Source organism: Seriola dumerili, unplaced genomic scaffold (assembly GCF_002260705.1).
Source record: "Seriola dumerili isolate Sdu_G_001 unplaced genomic scaffold, Sdu_1.0 BDQW01000088.1, whole genome shotgun sequence".
In the NCBI taxonomy this organism is placed as follows: Eukaryota; Metazoa; Chordata; class Actinopteri; order Carangiformes; family Carangidae; genus Seriola; species Seriola dumerili.
The window spans coordinates 14,445,691-14,470,268 of NW_019174343.1; the positions used below are offsets into that span (position 1 = coordinate 14,445,691).

Below are 24,578 nucleotides of genomic sequence, written 5' to 3' on the forward strand. Positions count from 1 at the left end.
GTCTCAGGCCCAAGCCTAGATCTTAGCATTAGGACTTAGATTAAACTCAACCTGGGCATTTAATTAGGCAAATTTTAAACTCTGAAATGTGCATGTTTCTGCCCCTATAACAATCAACTCTTCGCCAGCTCACACAAGCAGCAGCAGCTGCAGCAGCGTCAGATACCAAATATAACAGTGACACCTACAGGGTTACTTTAAGAAGTACAAGGTCATATTAAATAACTGAGAGAATAATTATGTTTATGGTTAACAACTAATATAAATCATTTACAATATATAACAAAAAGAAATAAATAAAAAAGTTAAAGAGAAAATGACAAAAATACATGAGCATAAAACATGGACCTTCTGATGATGTATTTATACATCTTTAAATATCAGCAGAGATGGTTTAAACACATTAAAGTAAATGAACACATGAGCATAGGAAGACTTGTGAGTGAATCAGGCATCCAGCCTCAGTTTCTGTCTTTAATTTTTAAGTTTTCTTCTTGTCAATTCTGGGCTAGCTTTAGGTCCTGAGAATATAGTATTTCCGGTCACTCTACTATGGCACCACCCTGGTTTTTCAGGTTCCTGCCCAGTGGTGATATTCTATTGTTGCTAGATAGTCTGCAGAGCTCCTCCCTCAGGCTGAGGGGAAACTGCACTGGAGTTGGTGGGACTGCAGAGTCTGTAAAATGTCAATTTGTTTCCATGTGTTGTTGAGTCAAAGATGGACAAACTTACTGTGGGGTTCAGACTTTCAGGGGAGAAAGGTAGTGGTGAAACTGGCACTGAGATGTTTTAAAAATTAGGAATACCACACTGTTAAAATGGGGATTCAACTAATGATTATGTTCATTATCGATTAATCAATTAAATGAAAAAAATGTCCGACACAATTTCTTAGAGCCCAAGTTAACAGCTTCAAATGTCTCATTTTGCCAATGTCCAAAACCCAAAAATATCCAGTTTACTATCGCAGTAGTAGTGACTCTAGCTGTTAATGTAGTGCAGTGTAATGTACCCTGGGTAAATACTCGTGTAAAGTACCTCAAAACTGGTTATGCAAAAGTACTTGAGTAAATTTACCTTGGTTCCACCTCTGGAGGGAGCAATATGTCCCAGTCAATATCAGGAAGAGGAAGACCTCTATACAGTATGTGCTGCCCCTGCAAACTTCTTGTTAAAAATCTATTAGTCATGTTTATATTAGCTGAAATTTCCCTCTGGACTTGACTAAAGGCGTGTAGTTAAGTAGGCTAATGCCTCCCTGTGTCTCAACGATGCTTCTTGTAATGCTAAGTAAATCTCAACAGGCTAATTTTTTGACAGCTAGTCGACAATATGAGCAGCCGTCAGACTGAGAAGGAAGCTCTCAAGAGCACAACAATTAAAGTTTTGGTCAGAAATGAGCTGTGATGTCACAAATAAATCATTGGCTGATCACAAATTTCGACTACATGAAGTAGTCCAGTGTAGTCCAGAAGGAGTCCAGTGTTGGGATCTGCAGGACTAGGAGACGGTGGTGGGTGAGCTGTCTGTGTAGGTAAAGTAAGTTAGTGTAACTGTGTTACTAAATTTGTATTAATTAAATCTCACTGAACAGAAAGCTAGCTGTGTTTTGGTCAATGCTACTTCTCTTGAATATTTGACCTTGACTTACATAATGATGCATGATGGGAGTTTGACAGTAGAAAGCTAAATGAAACCTTGTGGGTTTCTTCAAGAAGACTTTCCTTCCCCAGGATCGATAAATCTTTGGTCTGTGTCCATGTTTGAGACACTTTGCATGTAAAATAAGGTTTGCAGAGGAAAGATGCTGGTTGCTTGATTTGGGTTCATTTTTGAGGAATCCGGCATCTTGACAACACAGTGAATTTCCACAGGATCACTGTTCCACTGGTTGAAAAAATGCTGCACCCTTAAAAAAAGATGATAAAAAATAAAAAACAATTGGTTGTAGTGTCTGTGAGGTCATTTTGGACTTTTTAGGTAAAATCCACTGCTGTTCATTTCTGTCTGATAGGCTGCTGGTTTAAGGGGATAATCCACACACCATTGCACCACCAGAGGTATGTGTAACCCATACTACCTTATGTCAAAAAAAAGAAAAGGAACTATCCCTTGAACCTGTGGTAGTGGCACAGTTGTCTTGAGTTATTTCCTTCAGGCCCACTAGAGGGTGTTAGATAGCTGTAAGAAGTCATGCGAGGCACTTCACTGAAGTCTGTGGGAGAGGTTACAGTAATGGAAGTTCCCAGCTTTGATATCTGCAGACACTTTCAAGGGGCAGGGGTGAACAAAAAACCCCACCCTAACATGGCAGAGGGGGGGGGCTATATGCTCCATGAAAGGCACAGGAGGCAAAACCAGGATGAAAAGGGCACTGAAAGCATTAATCCGTCTCGTCTTTTATTCCATTTTAGGTGAAATTGAATTCATTTAAAGCATTCCCTCTTCAGCCAGGTAATGGAAGCTATATGAAAATGGGGGAAAGGGGTTGCTTTCTGAAACCTCTTGAACTCAAGACAGACATGTCAGGCCTTTGCCCTCATGCATCTCCTTTGAGCACAGTGATTGGACTGAATGAAACTGCACCCTCTGTCTTTCTACATTCTTCTGCATGATGGAGCAGACTGGAAACAGGAGATAGAAATACCGTGTGCGAACAAAGAAAACCACCACCTCACCCAGATACTTGGTCACAGCAATATTGCAGATTACATGTTATTGATTCCTTAAAGACATATGTCCCTCTCTATCCCTTATAAACACATACACACACTCACCCTTCCCTGACACTCTCTCTCTCTCCTTCACACAAACCTGCTCCCACCTCGAACAGCCCGACAGATCACACCAACGTCCTACTTAATCCACGTCCCACCTCTGCAACTAAGTCCTGCTATTCAGATGGATGCAAGGAAGACAGAAATCTGAAGGGGGTGGGGGGGGGGACACAAGACAAAGCACACAGACATTCTGATGGTGTTTATAGAGGAAAGCAATACATTTAGAGATACAGTATGGAAATGAACAATATCGACACACATTGTCTTCGAAATGATCTAATCCTGTCGTATGTTGTTCAGTAGCTCAACATGAGCGTAGTGTAAGATGCAGCCTCGAACTGCACACAGTAAGTGATGCACTCCAAACACATGCAGCACTGCAGGTAGGAGGCGAAGGATAAATCCATAGCAACAGACGAGCTTTTTACTGTGTGCCTCTGTTTATTGTTCTCATTTACTTTTCATCTTCTTGCTGTAGCTCCTTCTCTCTCCCTCTGCTTGCTTGCCTGCTTACTGTGGGTAAGGAGGTGCTATACAGTGCACTGTACAGTCTGAGCCTATTGGGAGCATGCTGCTGACTCAGCCCAGGCCACTGCATTCATCTATCTGCACTGCAGTGCTGTCTCTGCTAACACCCCCCCCCCTCTCCTCCCCTCCCCCCCTTTTCCCTCTTTCAGTGCGCCACCTTGCACACACACACACACAGAATGGGGAAAGAAAGACACACATGCATGCACACACACACACACACACACACCTGCTTTTAAAGTCGTCTCAGTGCTGTTGCACCATGACACACCCAACCACATCAACTCAATGATCTTTTTCGAGTGTTGTAAAACCATTGTAATATAAATATAGTAAGTAAAAACAATTTAATAATGGTATTTCAGAAGTATACCGTGATGTTGTTTCCAAGCCTTAACGGACTGTATTTTTCTCCTGCTGCTCTGTCTCTGTCCCTCCCTGTCCTGCATGGCAGACATTGTCTCTGCTATGTTTGCAACTTAAACAAGCTATTTGAGTGATTATCAGCTTGAGGCACAAACTAAATCCCCGTCTTTGCAGCATCAGTGTCCTCCATCACTTGAAATTGTTAACATTTCAAATGCTTGCATTTTGTCACAGTAAATGAGGTAGTTAAACAGCAACTAAACCATCCAGTGTCAGACATGGTGGAGCGTATTCTGTATGATAAAATGGCAGTCATTCATTTTTATAATACCCAAAAACGACACCAGCCAGAGGTGTAACTGGAAGGCTGCTTTATTGTTTGGAAATAGATTCGTGCTCAAATGAAGACATTCTTTCACTGATTCTCATTTAATTGTCCCATGTGGTTGTGCAACACACGTCCTCTCTCTGACTGTATTAGTGGCAAGAGATAATGACAGTCAAAAGGTTGTTGTTTTTTTTTTTTGTTTTTTTGTTTTTTTTTCAGTTAGCCTATTTTCAGCAAAGAAAAGAAATTTATCTCAGTCATGCTACAAAAGAATGGCCTCATATACCGATTGGTAAACCAACATTTTGGAAATGAACACAAGTGTAAAACAGAAGGCAAGCTGTTCTCTTACTGGCCCAAGAAGCCAGTAAACAGAACACACAGAGAGAGCACTTGTACTACATGACTCTACAAGATGTTAGTCCAGACAGTCTAATCTAGGTGGTGAGTTTTTCAGTTTACAAGTTAATTTTGAACTCAATACATCGTTTCTATCGTGCTCCATTTTGATTCACTCCCATGGGTTTTGAGATCCTCATTGCTGATTTTATTGACAGACTAAATAGGAAGCTAAAAAGGCACGTGCCGTTAAGAGATATTGCACCATAAACAAATACACAGACAGTTAAGACAACTAACCCTTAAATCATTAGATATATCATATTGAAAGTGACAGCAAAATTAAAGATCAACTCCAAACTGCAGCAGTGTGTTAAGTGGAAACATGGATCAGGGACAGAGCTGAAACGAGCAAAAAATTTGTCACACAAAGTGAGCTGTGGCTCATACTGGGGCACACTGGTTAACCAGCGGTTGCCTGCAAAATACTATGAGCGCGGGTGTGTGTGTGTGTGTGTGTGTGTGCGTGTGTTTGTGTGTGCGTGTGTCTGTCTGTCTGCATCTTTATATCTTTGTGTGTACAATATAGGAAACTAGGGGCAAGACATCTTCACACATGTACAAAAGGGTTTGCTGGTAGTGCAATCCTCTCACCAAAGCAGGCTCCACAATTCTCAGAAGCAGCCAGTACAAGTACAACACCATGCATTGTACGCTGATACCCGGTATGCAGAAATCCTGGGCAGGCCAGAGTTTTGGTTATTCTCTGAACAAACCACACAAAGAAAGAAGCATGATCAGTTACACTCTGTGGTTCTGGTTTCACCTCAATGCAAGGAGTGGACAGGAGAGTTGAGTGACAGACATTGTTCTAATGTATATATACTATATATATATATATGAAAGAATATATATATAATATATATGTAATATAGCTCTGTATACGTACGTATTGATTTATACAGTTTTAAATACAATTTCTGCTTTTTAACATAGATTCTTTTTAGCTTACTCCCCTCTTTTTTGTGAAAAGTGACTCAAAAAATCTACTCCATCTAACAAATGTGTCACAGCCTAACAAGTGTGACAAGGGGTGTCAGCTGGAAGCCATTCTATTTATGGTTATTAATATTTAGTGTTAGATTAATAGCTGTAGTTTTTTAAGTAATCCTGTATTTACAAAAAAACTACACATGCCGTTAAAATAAAATAATATATTACATTATTTATAGTTTCTTAAAAAGTCCATTCTTAGCTTTTGCAGTTTGTGCCGTATAGAACATAGCCTGAACTGTATTTATTTTATTTTATTTTTTTCCCGAATGGATGTATGTGTGTCTATTTTTTTTTTAGGCTTCTTTCTGTGATTCCTATCTGTATATCCGTGGTGATCTTGGAGAAAATGGACGGCAGTAGCTTTTATGCGTATCATTCAGAGTTTTATTTGGTTCAAGTTAACACCCACACTGATTTTGGAGATCTCATGCAGCAACTGGACCGTAGAACTCGAGAACGGATGAGGGAGTTATTCATAAACAGGTAGTGACATCACTGCACAACAGGAAGTGCAAAAGCTCTGGTGTGGTGCTTAGGCTCACAGTACCATAAGAATGCATCCAGTGCTCTGTTGGTTATTTGGTATTTGTTATGCAGAAGAGCAATATGAAGAAAAATGGCAAATGAGATGCTCAGAGCACTTGTTGTTAAATACTGAAATGTGGGGCCTATCCACTGAGCATGACACTTCTGCCTCAGAAAGAAGTGAAAAGTGTGCTGCTCAACCAACATATCCCAATTCACTTTCATGACATCTCCTCACAGTGTTTCCTGTGTCTGTGATTTCTATCGGGGTGAACATTATTATTATTTTGTTTACTGACATTAATTGAGACCAGACTACAGTCCATAATGACTTAACCACAAATGCAAATCCGCTATCAATATAAACGCTGCCGTTACAAGCGAGCGAAATGTTGCTGTTTCACTGAGATGCTTCTAGCCCTATAATTCTAAGCGTCATAAGCAGGAAGCGCTAAACTGGCCCCTGACCGGGCGGCTGCCAGAACAAGGCGAACCAGCCGAGATCATTGTCCATCAACATGGCAAAAAACACAAAAGAGTCAAACATGATTTCATAAATACTCCCATCACATTCACTTGCATTTTGTTGCAGAGCTCATAATAGTACATCTATAATATCTCCTGAGAAAAAGGGATGAATTTTTCAAGCATTGCATACATTTCTAGGGTCTCTCTGTCTAATAATGACAGCGAAAAAAACAGAATGGGCAGGGCATACTTCACCCAATCCCACTCCATGGACAAAGGGCAACAAGGGATAACAAGGCAGATCTCTTTGGCTTCTCCACACACAATGTTCTCATCACCCATTCATCATTCTCTGCTTCTTGTTAAAATGGGATACAGCTGACGACCGACAAATATGTTCCAGCACAAGACCATTTCCCTCGACATCATCTCAGATGTGACTTATAAAACTGTGTAAAATAAGACCCACCACCCACCGAAACATGAAAATTACATCAGGGGGAAAAAAACAAAAAAAAAACAAAACAAAACAAAACAAAACAAAATAAACTCACACACATGTAAATACATGGCATCAAATGATGTAAACGGAACAATAATCAAAACTCTTCTCAGCCCCTTCAGAAAGGTCTAACCACACATCGAGAAACATCAGAAACAGAAAGGAGTTTGCCATACCTGTGAAATCCCCAAAAACCACTCACAACCGACAGTAGGACTCCCGAAATGCCCGCTCACACAAAACTAAAGGCAGATGGTATGGAACATTACATAGGTGCATACAAATTATAGATATAAGCTTTTCAGTTTCAAAGAGTTGCGCCCTTGAAAACGTGTCAGTCCAAATTAACAAACATTTCAGTCCCATGATACACACAGACATCCATTTCTACATCTTACACACTCAAAATCTCCAGAGCAGCAAATAATTGTTTGGATTTCACCCACTGATCCTCTATGGTGGTATTATTTACCAACATACTCCATTCTTCCGTCTATAGAGGCAACAATTTAAACATAGTCATTTGAAATGTGTCGAGTAATGAGATAAAATTCGGATCCATTTTAGATTATCAACCCCCATATCACTTATCTTTGTTAAACAAATTACTCTGAACTCTCAACTTTCCAATTTTGACAATGTCTCGATCTTACAGTCGAGCCACTGGTGTGGTCTGAGTATTAGTGTCTTGTGGACTATGATAATTCATGCAAGATTTCTGATCAAAACATGCCATCATGCAAGTCATTTCTATGCATTGAACAAGCACAATTATTTATGTATTTGTTTGGAAATCTTTCTGAGTAAATGTAAGCCCTTGGCCCGAGTTGACCCCATAATAAACAGACCCTTAACCAATTCGTGTGAAAGCCCATGTAAAAAAAAGCATTTTTGATGTGGGTATAACAAAGATAAAATGAGTAGAAGAGTTAAGTGACATGGGCAAAATGTTGAATATTGTTCTTTTTTTTTTTTTTTTTTATCTGTTTGCATTTTTGCTGCTCAAATTAACAATTTCTAGCTTTTAATAAAACAAAAAAGTACTTCCAACGCTCTCTGTCATTTGTGTCTTTCACTCACCAGTCATCCTTCTGTTTGTTCTTTAGAGTGAGTGTGTCATTTTCTCCTCTACACATTTCAGCACTAAATGACACAGAACTAAGAGGACAATCCTTCAGCATCAAGCAGCATCCTTGCGTTTCCATCACAACACTGTCTTCCATAGGAATCCATCACTTGCATCCAGGCGCCGGATTCCTGTAGTGTTTTTTCATTCCACCTCTTGGTGTAGAGTTTCTCGTCTTATCTGTGGACCAGTGGCAAGTGAGCAACAGACATTTCCGTGTCTGTTTTTTTTCATTCCCTTTTGTTAAGATCAGTAGTCTAGATACAACAATGTCACACAGTATGCTGATTATGTTTGGTTTGACTGAAGTTCAAGAGTCTTCAAGCTGTAACAGACCAAGCGGCTTCCCTCTGCATCAATATAAGAATGAAGTCTGTAAACAAAATTACTGAATATTATTTTTTTCTGACTTGCAAATGAAATAATCTGTACATCTGTGTGGGTGAGTTTCCTCTCGCTTTGCTTGAAGTTACATTATTATAATTTTTATTGTTATTACTGTGATTATTAATCCAACGCTCTAACATTTAGATTCCCTGATGTCTTTTTGGTTTCTTCCTTTCTCTTTCCTCCCTCCCTTGCCCTCATTGTTGTCATCCTGTTTCTCCTTGTCAGGTTTGGTTACACTGTCATAAGAGGGCAGGGAGGCAGTTGAGGGAGTGCTCTCCTTTTTTTCTTGTTCCTGATTGTTCCCGCCATTCTCCACTTTGTTATTGGCTGGTTTGCGCTTACAGACAAAGCCCCGCCTAGCCAGGTAGGAGCGGTAGGCCCTCTGAATGATTCTGGCTGACACATCCTCCTGCTTGCGCCTCAGAGTGGTGGTGATTGGCTCGTAAGAGACCTTGGAGGGATTGGCCGCCACAAAACGCTCCTCCATTTGTTGCCTCAACATGTCCAGCTCGCCACTGTCACCCAGCACACGCTTGGTGAAGGCAAACAGGATGTCCAGGCAGTGGATGCGGTCGCCACTCACCATAGGCATGTCCATGGCGATCAGTTCAATGGTGTTGGGCTTGGGAACTCGGAGTGGGTGTTCAAGTGCATCAGCAAAGTCAGAAAGCTTGGCATAAGTGATGAACTGGGAGGCATCAGGGTCAAACTTCTCCCAAATCTCATAAAAGGTCTCAAAGTCATCCTCACTGAGTGGGTCGGCGCTCTCCTCTGTGGCCACACTGAAGTTCTCCAGGATGATGGCGATGTACATGTTGACCACAATTAGGAAAGAAATGATGATGTACATAACAAAGAAGAAGATGCCCACAGAGGGGTTGCCACAGTCTCCTGTAGCGGGGGTGCCAGCATTCTCCAACAGGGGGTCACAGTCTGGAGGATAGTTCAGGATGGGCAGGAGCAGGCCGTCCCAGCCAGCTGACGTGGTGATCATAAACAGGATGATCATGCTGTTGCCGAAGGTCTCAAAGTTGTACATGTCATCAATTCCAGCCCCATGTTTCACATAACCAAAGTTGGACATGCCAAAGATGGAGAAAATGAACATAACCAGGAAAAGTAGCAAGCCGATGTTGAACAAGGCAGGAAGAGACATCATGAGGGCAAACAGCAGAGTTCTGATTCCTTTGGCGCCCTTGATGAGACGCAGGATTCTGCCAATACGAGCCAGACGAATCACCCTGAAGAGTGTCGGTGACACAAAGTACTTCTCAATCAGGTCAGCCAGAAACATTCCTGAAATTAAAAGAGAGCAAAAAGAGATACGACATATGTTTGGTTAGGCTATAGGGGATATTATTATCATTGAAACACTGCCCAATGACTGCTTTACTTTACTGTCCACAGTAGGTGCAATGAAAACTGTTCAGTCCTATTCTGTAGATTATTCAGAGTGATAAAAGACAGCTCTAATCTGTTGGGGGGAAAAAAGAAAAGCTTTTAAATTTCTCCTTTACCTCCAATCAGTGATAACATAGTATAAAATTCATGTATGTTACACTTCTATATAACTTTAACAAGCTCTGGCTCTATTTTCTATTGTCTGGTCTTAGCACAAAGTTGATAAGTTGACTTTTTTGGTGTAAAGATATATTTCAATACATTTTTGACTGGTCCAGCCACCGATGTTGAGTCATATAAATGTGACTGTTCAGTGCTGTGAGCAACACGGTGGAAATCACATTCATCTCCATGGTACAGGGGCAGCAGTGGAAATTCAGAGACAGATATGTCAAAACCAAAATAAATTTCATGGCTTCATTCCCCACGTTCAAATGGGCAGAATCTGAGCTATTTCCAGTCAAGCTTCTCCACACCTCTTTCCCCAAGGCATAAATAACTCTTTTGAATACTTGCCCACAATTGAAAGGATGACCACAACCACATCGAAGATGTTCCAGCCGTTGGTGAAGTAGTAGTGACGCAGTGCAAAGAGCTTCAGTAAAAACTCGCCAGTGAAGATCACAATGAAGATGAAATTGACCCAGTAAAGCACAACCTCCGTATCCTCTGACTGATCATCTGTCTCCACCATCATGGTGACCATGTTGAGGCAGATGAGGATCATGATGGAAATGTCGAACACCTGCTGCGTCACAAAGTCAAACACCATGCCTTGGATGTTGTTCTGAGGAGAAAGGGAAGGAACGGAGTGAGAGATGTTTAGTTGTTTCATTTTTAGACATTTGCAATTACAAAGCTGCTTGGTGGTGAGTTTGAAGGGTGTAAAACAATGTTTACCTGAGGCCTGGGTATTGGTTTTTGTGGTTTCTTTGACCCTAGTTTCTTCATGGCATTGTAGTATTTTTTCTGCTCTTCCGTCATGAAGATATCCTGACCTCCAAAGTAAAGGGACAAAAACAATTTGGTTACAATCTGCAAGGATTTTGATCTTTCATTCCATTCCCAATCCAAATATAGTTTAGAATAAGGGCTCATTTGACTTTGTTTGTACAAACAATATCTCTTTCTAGCGAAATACACGCACTCGCTGTCTTGCTCTCTCATGTCTTGTACGGTAAAAATGAAGCTATCGCGCACATGCACTGTGGGGAAACGGCAAGCCTGGCTTTGTTTAAAAGTTACGAAATCCTCTATAATTCAACAACACTTCCTTCCTTCCTTGCAAACAGTATGCTACGGTAATAGGCCGGTGGCTATAGCTTCATATTATATGGACAGAGGTGAGAATGGTATTGATCCTTTCATCTAATAAAAATACTAGAAAGCGAATAAGCAAATTTTCCAAAATGTTCAATTATAAGGCAGCGTGTTCTGAGAAGGTGAAAGTAAAGTAAAGAAGTAAAGAAAAATAAATCTTATCTTTTTCTTTTGTTGATTGAAGTTATCAATGATGACACCAATGAAGAGATTTAGGGTGAAGAAGGAGCCGAAGATGATGAATATGACAAAGTAGATGTACATGTACAAGTTGTCCTCGTACACAGGCTGGTCCTCCACCTGTGAAGTGTTAAAAGTGAAAATATGTACAAAAGTCTACTGCTCATTGATCTGGAAGTCAAGACGTGAAAACTGCGAAACCCTTACCTTTCTAGAATCTATTGCTGCGTACATAATGTCCATCCAGCCTTTGAATGTTGCCTGTTAAATGGGCAGGCAGAGTGTGTGAGAACACTGGTTAAACACTTGACACCGGAAGAGACAAACAAATTAGAAGTGACAGCAAAGGGTTTCTCACCACTTGCAGGAGCGCCAGGTACCCAGCACCCACATTGTCAAAATTGATCTTGACGTTTTTCCATCTGACTTCAGTGTAGTTTGCATTAATGAGTGCAAAACACTCCGTTTTGTTGTTGACCTTATCGGGGAGGAAGTTCTCCTCGGCCGTACTGTTGTAACAGTAGTAATACTTTCCAGCAAACAGGTTGACCCCCATGATGCTGAAGATGAGCCAGAAGATGAGACACACCAGCAGCACATTCATGATGGAGGGAATTGCACCCACCAAGGCGTTCACCACAACCTGAAGAGAAGAGCAAGGAAACAGAGCCACTGTAACTTTGTAATCACTCACCATGTGTGCTGCATGAAGATGTTCACACATAAAACACACACATACACAGAAATGCACATTCTTTTCCTCCATTAAAATCTCTGGTTGTGTTATTTGATTTCTTGGCACAAAATGAAGCCCATAGCAATAAAATACTTGGGGGTGTAACAATACTGTCAGCTCACAGTTTGGCACGACGCTTATGATATACTCATGATATTTTTAACAAAGCTGGAGTGGACTGAAATTGTGATATAACTGTGATTCATTTTCTTTTTTTTTATAACATAGTTGTTTTGGTTTTTTTTATCAGTTTTGGTGCAAAGTCTACATAAAATAAAAAATATCTAGTTAACAATGTGGTCAGGAGACGTCTGAGCAAATGATTGAACTTAGTTGGAGTAACATTTTCCACTTTTCCACCACCACAATATCCTGCAATTTAAACATCTTCACTTAGGAGTGCGGATGTAGGACAAGGACATATTTAAGGCTATTAGCTTGTCACTGCTCTGACAGCATGAATGACATTTAATTGCACCCTCTGGCATTCAGTTATAATTGATTACACTGCAAAACATTTTCAGCTCCACATCCATATTGTCACAGTTTTGTATCGTGTGTCCATATATTGTTACACCCCTATTAAATGCAATTATTCTTCACCTAGAGATCCAGATATTGTACCTAAGATTGCATGGATGTATGAATCGTATATCATATATATACTATATGATAATCCCGCTTTGTGTATTTATGCTTAGTTAGATCAGCCATGATAATATGACTACTTATGATCTTGAAGACAAGTGAATTTTTCTAAATGTATAGAAAGCACATATTGCAGAGTAAATCCAAACAATGACTGTAGTATTACTGATACAGGATTATACTGTACAGCGTTACAAATATGAATGAGCGTACGAGTGTGACAATACAACTATACTACACTGAAGCAGTGTGGGCATGTTGGAGGAGATAAAGCTATTAGCTTCAGGAGGATGCCATATGAATGTGCATTTACAAACAAAGAGGTGCGATGATAACAGAAAGCCAAATAAACCAAAACTATATAGGCAAACATCAAATGTTAAAACTCTCTTTTACACTAACTATCTAACATTTAATATAGAGACAATGCATCCATATAACTACTGCAAAATGGTGATCATGAAAATCATGGTGAGGAAATTCACTGAGGAACGGTGAGCAAGGATGGCTGGGGGAGGGGGGGTATGCAACCAGAAGTTTGTTGATCTTCCAGTGTGACAATGCCAAAGCCAAACTGTGATAATATCAGATAACAGGACACTTGTGGCAGAGCGACAGTTGCAGAAGATGCCGAACCTAGACACTGACAAGATTTTTTTTTTTTTGCCCAGTAACAACCAGAGGCTGATCCAACCCATCACACATTAAAGTAATGATCATAAGAACCCCATCATCATCGTAGAGAGAAAATACAGCTTTCTCTGGCAAAACTCAGCACAGAGCCCTCCAGGGTCACAACGTATCAGAACTACTGACGAGGAAACTGCACACACAGTTATGGACGGCTTCAATTCAATTGCGTGCACACACTGGACAATAAATATGTACGCACCGTTTAATTGACCTTGTGCACCAATCAATTTATTTGCCTATAATGTGAAGACAAGGCAGCTCTGAGGCTCAGAAACTCTTTCACAGGTGTTGATTTTCTTGCTCAAATTGCATAACTTCCTTTATAAATTAACCCCATCCTGTGGTTCAGTTTGAGCAGGTTTTGTGTGATGGTTCATACCAACCTCTTGTTGTTCTCTCAGGTGGTACTGAATACTTCAGAGCTGGGTTATTATTATGTGTTGCATCATTCAGGTCAAAATCCCTGTTATGGTCTAGTCTTTCATAAGGATATGGATAGACTTTTATGTTGTTTTGTTGCTATTTTTAATGGATAGCTCATTGCAAATTGCCTTAACATAGCACTAACTTTATAATATATGAAATGAAATGTAATCAATCAAATCAGATGTATTAATGACCATCTGAGATGATCTGCATCCATGCAAAAAAAAAAAAAGCTTTTCTTTGATAAAAGGGGTTACCTGAAAAATTTCCTCTTAAGAGACATTTTTAAAAGATTTCTATGTTGCCATCTCTAGCATGCGTTGATGCTTTTATTTAATCGGCATGCAGAAAGGACCAGCTGCCTGGTATCTTAGGTCTTACCCTCATCCCTTCAAAACGTGACAGGGCCCTGAGGGGTCTCAAGGCCCTCAGTGTCCTGAGTGATTTAATCGGGCCTAGATCGGAGAAGCCCAACGCATTTGCTATAAGGCTGACTATAGACACCTACACAGATAGGGACAGAAGGAGAGGGAAAGACAGAGGCAAAGGAAGAGAGGACCCACATAGTTAGAGGGGATATAGAGAGAAAGATGGACCCTATATATACTGTAAGGATGGCTGAATGGTTATATACAGATATATATAAGTACATATATAGTTTCTATATATGTAAATATATGTATCTATATAACATGAGGTTAAACGGGTTGTTACAATATGCAAAGGTCAATAAAGTGTACATGACCCAAGTTTTCTTTTTTCTTTTTTTTATGTGTTTGTTTGCTTATGTTTGTGTTTGGTTTAGTTTGGCAAGCCAGTCTAGCGTGATAACCAGCTTAACAGCACAGTGAGCACACCTGGAAAGAAACTTGTGGTTGACACAGTGAGAGGGAGAGAAGATAAAGAGTCAAACAAAGGGAAAAAATTAGAGGAGAGATGTATTCACAAACACTAAATCAATGTGACACAATAATATACACACAGTACACAGTACAAAACAGTACAGCTTCCACACCAGAGAGCATCTTACTTAAAGAGGGGAGAGAAAACGCAGAAGGTTGAGGACAACTTTCAGGGTTAGAAGAGAGAGGATAACCTGTGAAAGTAGGAGTCCCAACACAGCACACAAACCTTACCCTGGACCCTTAAACACCGACCCCTCAGTCCCTCTCGACAGCTGCACAATGTCTCTCTTAACTTAAAGAGAGACACAGTTATAGGCACCTGCTGTGAGAGAGAGGACAGGTCAATATTAGGGTAGAGGTCTGCATGGAAAAGTCAGAGTAAATTATCTTCACAACACATGGGCCACTTTAGAATATACTGAGATTTATCAGAGGTTTTCTACTGGAGAATAAGAAAGGAGCGGTTGACAAGCACTGGACACATAATACACATAACCTGGAGAATATGACTCTTCTCTCCTCTTATCATAAGTCAGATCTATAAATTATACAATGAAACTGAGAACACCCCTGCTCAATATCAATTAAATGTTCACTTTGTCCATTTTAGCTTTATTTGTTTTTGGCCAATTAATTTAAAAAACAAAAATGTTCGACTTAACTATAAAACGGTCGAAGCAAGAGTCAGTACACCCTTCAATGGTGGGATTCCACAACAAACTTACATTCATAATGCCGCCTATAAATGTCATCTCCCCTACACCTTTTGCACTCATGAATCCCCATATCAGCACACTGCACTGCACCCTCTGTTATTGGTGGTATGGCTCTTGTATATTGCAGTTGACACAACCCAGGCCAAAACTGAAGCTGTGGTGTTCACAGGTCATTTTCTAACCTTGCTCATGCAGTTAGCCTTAATTGGAAATCACAGGTGTAGTGCACTTTGTTGCATTGAGGGTAGACTTAAGAGCCCATATTTTCAATGAAGTCTATCTAACCTGTTTGTTTTTGACTGAAGATCTAATACACTAAACTTCAGCTTAAGAATAATTATTTTTGTATTGAGTTATTGTAAGATGATTAACATTTTGGTGATATTCCACAGGGGTGTACTCACATTTGTTGTATAATGTACAGTGGATAGAAAAATAATCAGAAGCACCATACAATATAATGCATTTCAACACAACAAAGGGAGTATATAAAAGGAGTTTCAACAACTACACATTATAAGATTCACATTAGCACTGATTGCAGGGTTACTGAACTGTTGCATTATATTTGTCATCTGTATGATCTGCCCAAGCCTCGTATATTCATATATACACTGACACGGTAAATTTCACAGTGACAAATACACACACTTGCATATACATTTTCTGCCCTGCTGGTAGCAATGTCTAAGGATAGCATTGTCACTTGGTCAGTCTCTTTGCCCATCCAATTCCTTAATCCACAGTGCCCTCTCGGGACTTTGCATTTTCAGCCTCACTACTGGTGAGGCTCTAGAAAATCTTACATTTGTTTCTCAGTGGGGTATTTTCATATTGTGTAATCAACATTTTAACCATTGTTAAAAACATGTGAGGCTTGATGCTTTTAGCCGTACATGAGGATGCATTCCACTGTTTGATACCAAATTAGCTGACTCGGTAAGCACAAAAAGACATGGCACGAAGCAGCTTCACAATTCATACAGTCACAGGCAGCAGAGGTCATGGACAAAAAGGAGATTATGGGCCTGCCTCAATACCCACACTTGCAGTCTGAGGCACTTCAGTGTGTGCCACGTTTGAAAAATCACAGTCTACTGAGCAGCACCAGCCCAGCTGTTAGTGGAAATGTGCCTGTAAGAGTGTTTTAGGATTGGCAATAATCAACAGACATGAAGAAGCAGAAGTTTGTAACATGCTGGATTCAGCATCAATAGCCAATTATGATTCCTGTTCAAATACTGCACAGTTATGGCTCCACAGATGTACCAATTTATCTGGTGATCTATTCTTATTAATGAGACTGATAAAATAATAATAATGCACAACTGACCTTGTAAAAATAAGTATTAAATAATAAATATTAAGTTGATCTGACATATTTGTTCATTTGCATCTGAGCTCAATTGTGCCATGTATTCGAATGGGCCACAGGATGTCTTCATTAACCAAGCATGTCCCAGTGAGCTCTAATAAACTTCCACATGTTTATATTCTTAATGAACTCTTGGGCACTGTGGCATTTACTGGAAATTCATCACATAAGTGGACACATGACTGCTCCCAAATACCACAGGTGTGGGTATTGGTACAAACCCAAAGACAAGTTTTAAAAAACCCGCAGGAACACAACATACATTAGTGCATCCTTATCATGTGATATCATGTGACATTGTCACATGGTAAGAATGTTAATATTGAATCATGGACAGATTGGCACATCACAGTCAAGGACAGTGGAAAATTGGTGGTTAAGGGACAAAGGATGACTTACCAAGCAATACATGACATAAAACACATCATCAGATACATGTATGTGAAGAAGATGGTAGATGTTAGGACAACAAGAGAATGTTCTCGGATTCATTTTTAAATATTCAGAGAAAAAAGTAAAAATTCTAAGAAATAAGTCAGAAGCTTTGTCTAAATTGTTCACCATTCATTTAATTTCAAACTAAAGTTTTGGACATTTGCATGATGGACAGATGTGATTTGATTAGTGACCATCACTTAACATAATTTGAGTCCACTATATAGTGCGATCATTTTCACTTTGGAACTCAGACAACACTATAAAATGGGAGAAACACTAAATAGTGGACTATACCCTATTCCTCTTCAGTGCATGTCAATATCATAATATATTAACACAAGATAAAATGAGGACTTGAAGTTCCTGGAAAAGGGTCACTTTTTGGAAAGTGGTGAATATTTCATGGCGACTCCATCTTGCACTAGTAGGCGTGAGATGAAACTCTGCCATGTGGCTACGAAATAGAACTGTCCTTCCCGTCTTAGCTAACATCCCCTTGTCTTAGGTTAACAGTGATGTTATGCTGTTTTATGTCCCATCTCAACTTCCTGTTTCAATAGGAAACACCTCACATTTAGGTGACAGCCGGACAGAACACCTAACACCTCCCACGATCAGCTACTTGTGCAAGGATCAATCATGATATCAATTCAAAAGCAGTTCAGTGCTTGCTGCTGTGTCTGCCACAGTTTAGTTTCACACATGACACAACTCAGTACAGAAGCTACATCTGCAAAATAATAAACTGTATTTAATGAACATGGCTGGTTAGCACACCATGAATTTCCAGCCCTTCAAAGTCAAACGTCATTTATTAGAACTTTAATCTGAGTGAGACTGTGTGTGAGTGTGAAACTCATCACGCACAAATGGCAGAAAAGGACAAACCATATGTGAGTAATAGTAATCGTCAGGCAAGAATACAATGAATGACTCAGCAGTCCAGAGCTAGGCAAAAGCTCTCAAATACAGTATACCAGGGATTATAGATATTTACTGTGTCAGGGCTGCTGTTGTGCTGTTGTCTCAAGGCCCAAAATGTCAAGTGGTACCCTGGTAAACGTTTCCTATGACACTGACACAGAGCGCTGTGAGGAAGACATAGCTCTTCACCGGTAATATCACATTATATGTTCACTTTTACTGGTGGTTCTATACCATACTGACTCCATACCAACTCTAGGAAATAAATCAAATGTGTCTCATGCTGTGACCCATTAATATTTTGTTACATAAGATAAATTAGCATTATATTTAGTCCAAAGTTACTGAAAACAGTACAGACCACCTGCTCTGGACAGCTAGACTAATACGATAAGGACTATTAAAATTTAATGATAATTTTTGTGGTTTGAAGGTTATTATTCGAGCTCTGTATTTATTATGGAACCTTTACCTATTTGTAAAGAATGGTGTCATCACTTGGAGAAAGTTCAGTGTGACAAGCTGAAACCTGAGTGTCAAGTGGAAATCTGTGTGAGTCAGTCAGACTTTTTGACAGTCAAAGCAGTTTTACAGGGTAAACTGAATAAAGCAGAATTTATTGATCATCTCTAACATGGGGCACATCTAGAAGTGGACAATATTTGTATGCGTTTTCCTTTGTCAACCTTTGACTTGCTTGTGCATGTGTTGAGAAAATACACTGAAAAATTGGATCTTTTTACTTTATTATGTTTTTTTCACAGCAAAAGATGAACTGTATTTCTTGATGTGGCTTTTTGAAATTATTTTCTTTCTCTTTTTGTTATCTTTTGGCCATGTTTAGCTTTTTTTTTACGATAGGGACGGTGGGAGAGAGACAGGAAAGTTAGGGTAGAGAAAGAGGGGATGACATGCAGCAAAGGGCCTGAGTCGGATTTCAACCCAGGGGTATGCCCCTGAAGGGATTTTCTAATTTTAAAAAAACATGAATTTCAGTGTCACAGAATCTATGTTTGAACTACATTTTTTCCTGCTTAATGGTTAAGTTGACCAATGAAGTAACCTCTCAAATCCATGCATTACTCAGATGTTGCCGTCTTAAAATATCATCTTGAGCAGCTGAACCAAATGAAGTGACATCGTTGCACTATTAGTAAGGTATAAAAATTATATGCAAATGTACTTACATCCACAATGAAGAAGTCCAACCAACACCAGGCATTAGTGAAGTACTTGACAAAGCCGTAGGCCACCCATTTCAGCAACATCTCCAGAATGAAGATGTAGGTGAAAACCCGATCAGCGTACTCCAGAATGATGCGGACTGTCTTCCTCTGCTCAATGTACACATCCTCAAAGGCCTAAAGAGCAGCAGACATACATCACACAGAAAATGGCTTCAGTGATTTCTTTCAGCTGCATTCACCTCTGATACATTGCATATGTTGAGCTACTCAATGAGTAAACTGTTGAGGTAAGCCACACCTTACGTTTATGACGAATGACACACTTTTAGACTGTTTATTGTTCTAAATCATCTTTACTTGTGTCATTTTTTTTCATAGAATGAGTTGTTTACATAGTAAAGGAAAAGTGCTTGATAAAGGCAATCTTTCACCAAGTCAATCTAGACTGATTATTCCCTCAGCTCGCCTTCAGTCCTTTGCCTGTATCCGTTCTTCAGCACATAAGTGTTTTGATTTGGCCACAGGCCTCCCCCCTCTAGAAAGCTGCAAACCTAAGCTGGATTCTGCCGGTTGAAAGGTTGGTGCATTACAGCACTTTGCTGTCCATTAGCAACAATCATATCAAGAGCAGCTGCAGAAGAAAATCAGGAGTTGATCTTGCTTGCTCACAACCTTATAAGGAAATGAAACTCACTTTCTCTAAATGAATATCACACTGTTGTTTTAATTATTGTTAATTTTTCCTCTCAGATGTTGTTCACATATTGTCTCTTAAATATCGCAGTGGTGTACATCACTGTGTAACTTTGCTCTGATATGTGCTTCATAATAACAATTAGAGGTACTAGTAGTGGCATTCGTATGATGTTTATGAGAGTATAGATAAGTGAGAACACCCACACTGGAGTGTGCACACGTGCGCTCTTACCAGGGCTCCACTGCTGAGCAGGATCATGAAGATGATGAGGGTTTCAAACCAATTGTGTTCTACAATCAGGTAGCAGGTCTTCCTCAGGAACCACCAGTGTTTGCCCCAGCCGAAGGTGATGGGAACATCACAGCACTTGTATTTGGCCACACATTCTGTATGGCAAATTAAAACACAACTGTTGATGTACACTGACGAATACGACCATGGACACAATGCAATACGTATCACAGTGCCATTAAAATAGTACATATAATGTTAATAGTAAGTCACGTCTGTTCATTGTTATTGTCGACCACAAAGCCAAATTTAAAACAAATACCACCTACCATCTGTCCAGCAGGGTTCTGGGTCAAGGTACTCCTCCACTACCTCCACCACTGCCACCTCCTCCACATCAGGCTTGATGTCTATTGTGCTGCCCTCAGATGAACTGGTGTCATCCAGCTAGGACAAACAAGGGGAGCAAAGAGATCAGTTCAACCTCTGAATTTTTCTCTGAACATTAAAGGCTCAGCAATGAGATGCTGAAACCATATGGATAGGGCACAGAGACAGTAGAGGCAGCCATTACATTAATTCCCCTTTGGGTGTATATGTATGAGATGATTTATTGCTAGAGGTATACATGTTGTATCCATGTAGTGCACCTAATCCTCCTTCTGGTTATGCTTGATCTGCACAGCTATTAATAGGAAGTCATTAAACTTGACCAGTGGTTAATTGCACTGGTAATGATTATCATTGTTATACATGCACTAACATAGATTCTTTATTTATTTGTGGCGACGGAATTAAACAAAGGCTTTATGCTTGTACATACACATTCAAACAAAAGACTCTGTCGTGATGATTTCTATATATAATTTGTGCAAAGTATATTTTTGGATACCGATTACAATTATTACTAACACGTTAGGCTGAGAATTGCTGTGAATATATAGAATATTTCACCATTGTGAGAAAAAAGGAACATGAAATCTCATTGTAAGACATTAAAACCAAAGCTTGTAACATTAATCATGTCAAATCTTAACAATAGGTCAAGGTGAGGCAGGGCAAACTAGTTTAACACCAGCAAAACAGTAGCCTTATTGTAATAAAGTGTATACACACTAGCGCACATGCAGACACTCAGCCAGTTCAATTCACTAGAGAATGATACTGCACTTTATAATCTTAAGTCGTCAGCACAGGACCGCATTCGCTCTCTCTTCCTCTCGCTCTCTTTTTTCTTTCTCTCGACCAAACAGCCAGATGGATCCCTGCTTTTCTGATTGGCTGCTAGCAGCTCTGTCTGTGTCTACTCCCTGCAGTGTACCCTGTGGCTGGCTGTGGTGCAGGAAAAGACTGTTGTGTGGTTGGTTGAGGGAGCCCAGTGGAATATGAACTTGGTGCAGGTACAGTAGTGAGGCTGCTGCGTTATCTCCTTCCTTCCTACTATAAACCAGGTCAAGGTGACCCACGCGGCAGACTTTTCCACAAGCTACTGGGGCTGGCTTACCCTTCTCCCACACTCATACTATACAGTAGACAGTATATTTCTCTGTCTGTTTTCTCATCAGGACTTCCTTTGTGTCTGTCTGTCTGCAGGGTCAGCACTCAGGCTCAGTGTTACAGCTGCCATGTCTAAATGGATGTTCTGAAATGTCAGGTAAACTAAATGTCTTCCATGTGGCAGCTCAGACAAGCTCTGCTTAAAGGATCAAAGGATGCTACATAGGCACACACAAACACACACATTTACACACATGCACTCTGAATTATTCCATGATTGAAGTCACAGAACTGAATCCTGGCATTAGTTTTTTTTGTCCATGTTAACATGTGAATTTCATCCTGATGCAGAAGCCACATTTCTACAGGTCTTTAAACACCAAGATTATCACAGGCATGTTGCATCTGTGATCTCCAATAAACGAGATCCAAAGTAAAACCACCACATAAAAGAAATTACCCAAATTATAATCTAACACTAAAGCAAGGACATCACGGCCGCCATCTCTCTTCCATTCACACACTCTTTCTACTCACATCTTTGCTGTTCTCCACATCCGATTCACTGCTGAAATCTTCCGTATTAAGGTTTTCAAAGTCCGACTCGCCGACAGCAATAGGAACACAGACAGTGAGGTTGGGGTTGTGGATGAAGGACATGTAGTCCTCATCAATCATATACTTTCCCACACTGCTCCCAATGCCGCTGGTGGTGCCATTGCCATTTTTAGCATAGTCCAGTTCACGGTTGATGTCCACTGTGTGGTTTGCAATGCAGTTGAGCTTCTTCTCATACATTTCATCCAAAGGCTTCTGTTCATCTTCTATAGGCTGCTTATCAGAATGATGAAATAGTAGGAACAAAAAAATGGCTATTAGAAAACACCGACACCATCACAGAGAAATAAGTGACCAAGACACACATTCATTTGACAACAATTACAGTTACAATTACAAGTTATTTAACAACCAAAATCATTCGCATAATGAATTATACAGTACCTTTTTAAGCACTGTGGCCACAAAGACCCGCATGTTGACCTTGAACCAGGCAATCCCTGTCTTAATGCGGGCAACCGCAAGCTGGAGATTGTTGGGCTCCCCATCGTCATCTGTGGCAGCGAGGTTGTCTGCACTGAATGAGCTCAGCAGCAAGGCCAGAAACAAGTTCAGCACCTCAGAAAGAAAAACACGACAAGAGCTGGAACACCCTGCACTAACAGGAAATGGATGGTTCTCTATTGGGTAACTATCATTCAGTGAGATGTACACTATGTAATCTCTGTCTTTACTTACCACCAGGTTTCCGATGACCATGACCATCATGAAGACGATGAGACACATGGACTGTCCCGCCACTTCCATACAGTCCCACATGGTCTCAATCCACTCCCCACACAACACTCGGAACACGATCAGGAAGGAGTGGAAGAAGTCATTCATGTGCCAGCGGGGTAGCTCGCAGTCCCGCGCGATCTTACACACACAGTCCTTGTAGCTTTTGCCAAACAGCTGCATGCCCACCACAGCAAAGATGAAGACAATGATGGCCAGCACCAGGGTCAGATTACCCAGAGCTCCCACTGAGTTGCCAATGATCTTGATCAGCATGTTGAGGGTGGGCCACGATTTGGCCAGTTTGAACACTCTTAACTACGAGAGAAACAGGAAACATGATCATTCCACAGTAATTCATATCAGGAGAGTGATTTTAAAAAGGTGTGGCTGTGAACTGTGTGCTTTAATTTCATTTTGAATGTCATGTGAAGCAAATGTACTGACTGCAAACATTTGATTGATACACAAGATACAGACCTTGAGAGGGTTTATAGTTTAGTCAAATAAACAACACAATTGTATGATAGTTAACTAGTTAAAGAGGCTTATTGCAGCTTTAAACACTGAACTATGATATGATAATAATAATGATGATAATACAGAGAAAATAATAATAATAAGATGATGATTCTTTTTTATAATCGGTCTTTTGAAACTGACACTTTCATCTCTCGTTAATGATATGGCCTGTACATGATGGCCACAAGGTAAACAGATGTTGACATCCCTGTCTCTATCCTTTAACACTTACCAATCGGAAAGACCTGAGCACTGACAGACCTTCCACATCAGCCAGTCCCAGCTCAACTAAACTCAGAGTCACGATGAAGCCATCAAAGCAGTTCCAGCCTTCCTGGAAGTAGTAGTAGGGATCCATGGCAATCAGCTTGGCAAACATCTCCCCGGCAAAGATGCCTGTGAAAACCTGTAGACCCACACATGGGTGCACATTACAGTTACTCCACAAATTTGGGATTGAATTTACAATTTTCCCACAAAATGAAATGTAATTAAACATCACATGAAATTGTGTGACATTGTGTGTGTGCAATGTATAAAGAGGGAGCACACAGTACACAGTGAGTGATGACCACTTGGTTTCCGGGTCCGGTTTTCTATTGGAGGTTTCTTCCTGTTAAAAGGGAGTTTTTCCTCCCCACCGTTGCCAAGCGCTTGCTCATTGTGGGAGTTGGGTTTATCTCCATAATATTATAAAGTGTTGACCTTACCTTGTAAAGTGCCTTGAGATAATGTTTGTTATGATTTAGCGCTATACAAATAAAATTGAATTGAATTGGTTGGACTTTTTAGTTGCACCTACTCGTGCAGCATGACATCATGATACACTGCTTTCCAGGAAATAACAGTACCAGTAACGGGTTGTGTCAGTTTTATTTCCGCACTTTATAAAATCGAACACAACATTTAAAATCTTTTAATTACTATAAAAAAAGCTCC

General features: G+C 40.1%; 1 protein-coding gene across 3 annotated transcripts in view; it reads right to left on the reverse strand.

Moving 5' to 3' along the window:
• Positions 1–8,538: 8,538 nt before the first annotated feature.
• Positions 8,539–24,578, reverse strand: part of LOC111221639 (sodium channel protein type 8 subunit alpha-like) — a 41,917-nt gene continuing 25,877 nt past the window's right edge. For 2 of the 3 annotated variants that reach the window (XM_022745098.1, XM_022745099.1), the window contains exons 14-27: positions 23,872–24,045; positions 23,079–23,435; positions 22,785–22,958; positions 22,320–22,613; positions 20,615–20,732; positions 20,286–20,440; positions 19,358–19,531; positions 14,194–14,316; positions 11,668–11,952; positions 11,517–11,570; positions 11,292–11,429; positions 10,710–10,814; positions 10,326–10,596; positions 8,539–9,704 (exon numbers count right to left, since the gene is read on the reverse strand). In XM_022745098.1, coding sequence (XP_022600819.1) covers positions 8,539–9,704; positions 10,326–10,596; positions 10,710–10,814; positions 11,292–11,429; positions 11,517–11,570; positions 11,668–11,952; positions 14,194–14,316; positions 19,358–19,531; positions 20,286–20,440; positions 20,615–20,732; positions 22,320–22,613; positions 22,785–22,958; positions 23,079–23,435; positions 23,872–24,045 — 3,588 coding nt within the window. The remainder of the gene's footprint in view (positions 9,705–10,325; positions 10,597–10,709; positions 10,815–11,291; positions 11,430–11,516; positions 11,571–11,667; positions 11,953–14,193; positions 14,317–19,357; positions 19,532–20,285; positions 20,441–20,614; positions 20,733–22,319; positions 22,614–22,784; positions 22,959–23,078; positions 23,436–23,871; positions 24,046–24,578) is intronic. The other variant, XM_022745100.1, reaches the window with a different exon arrangement.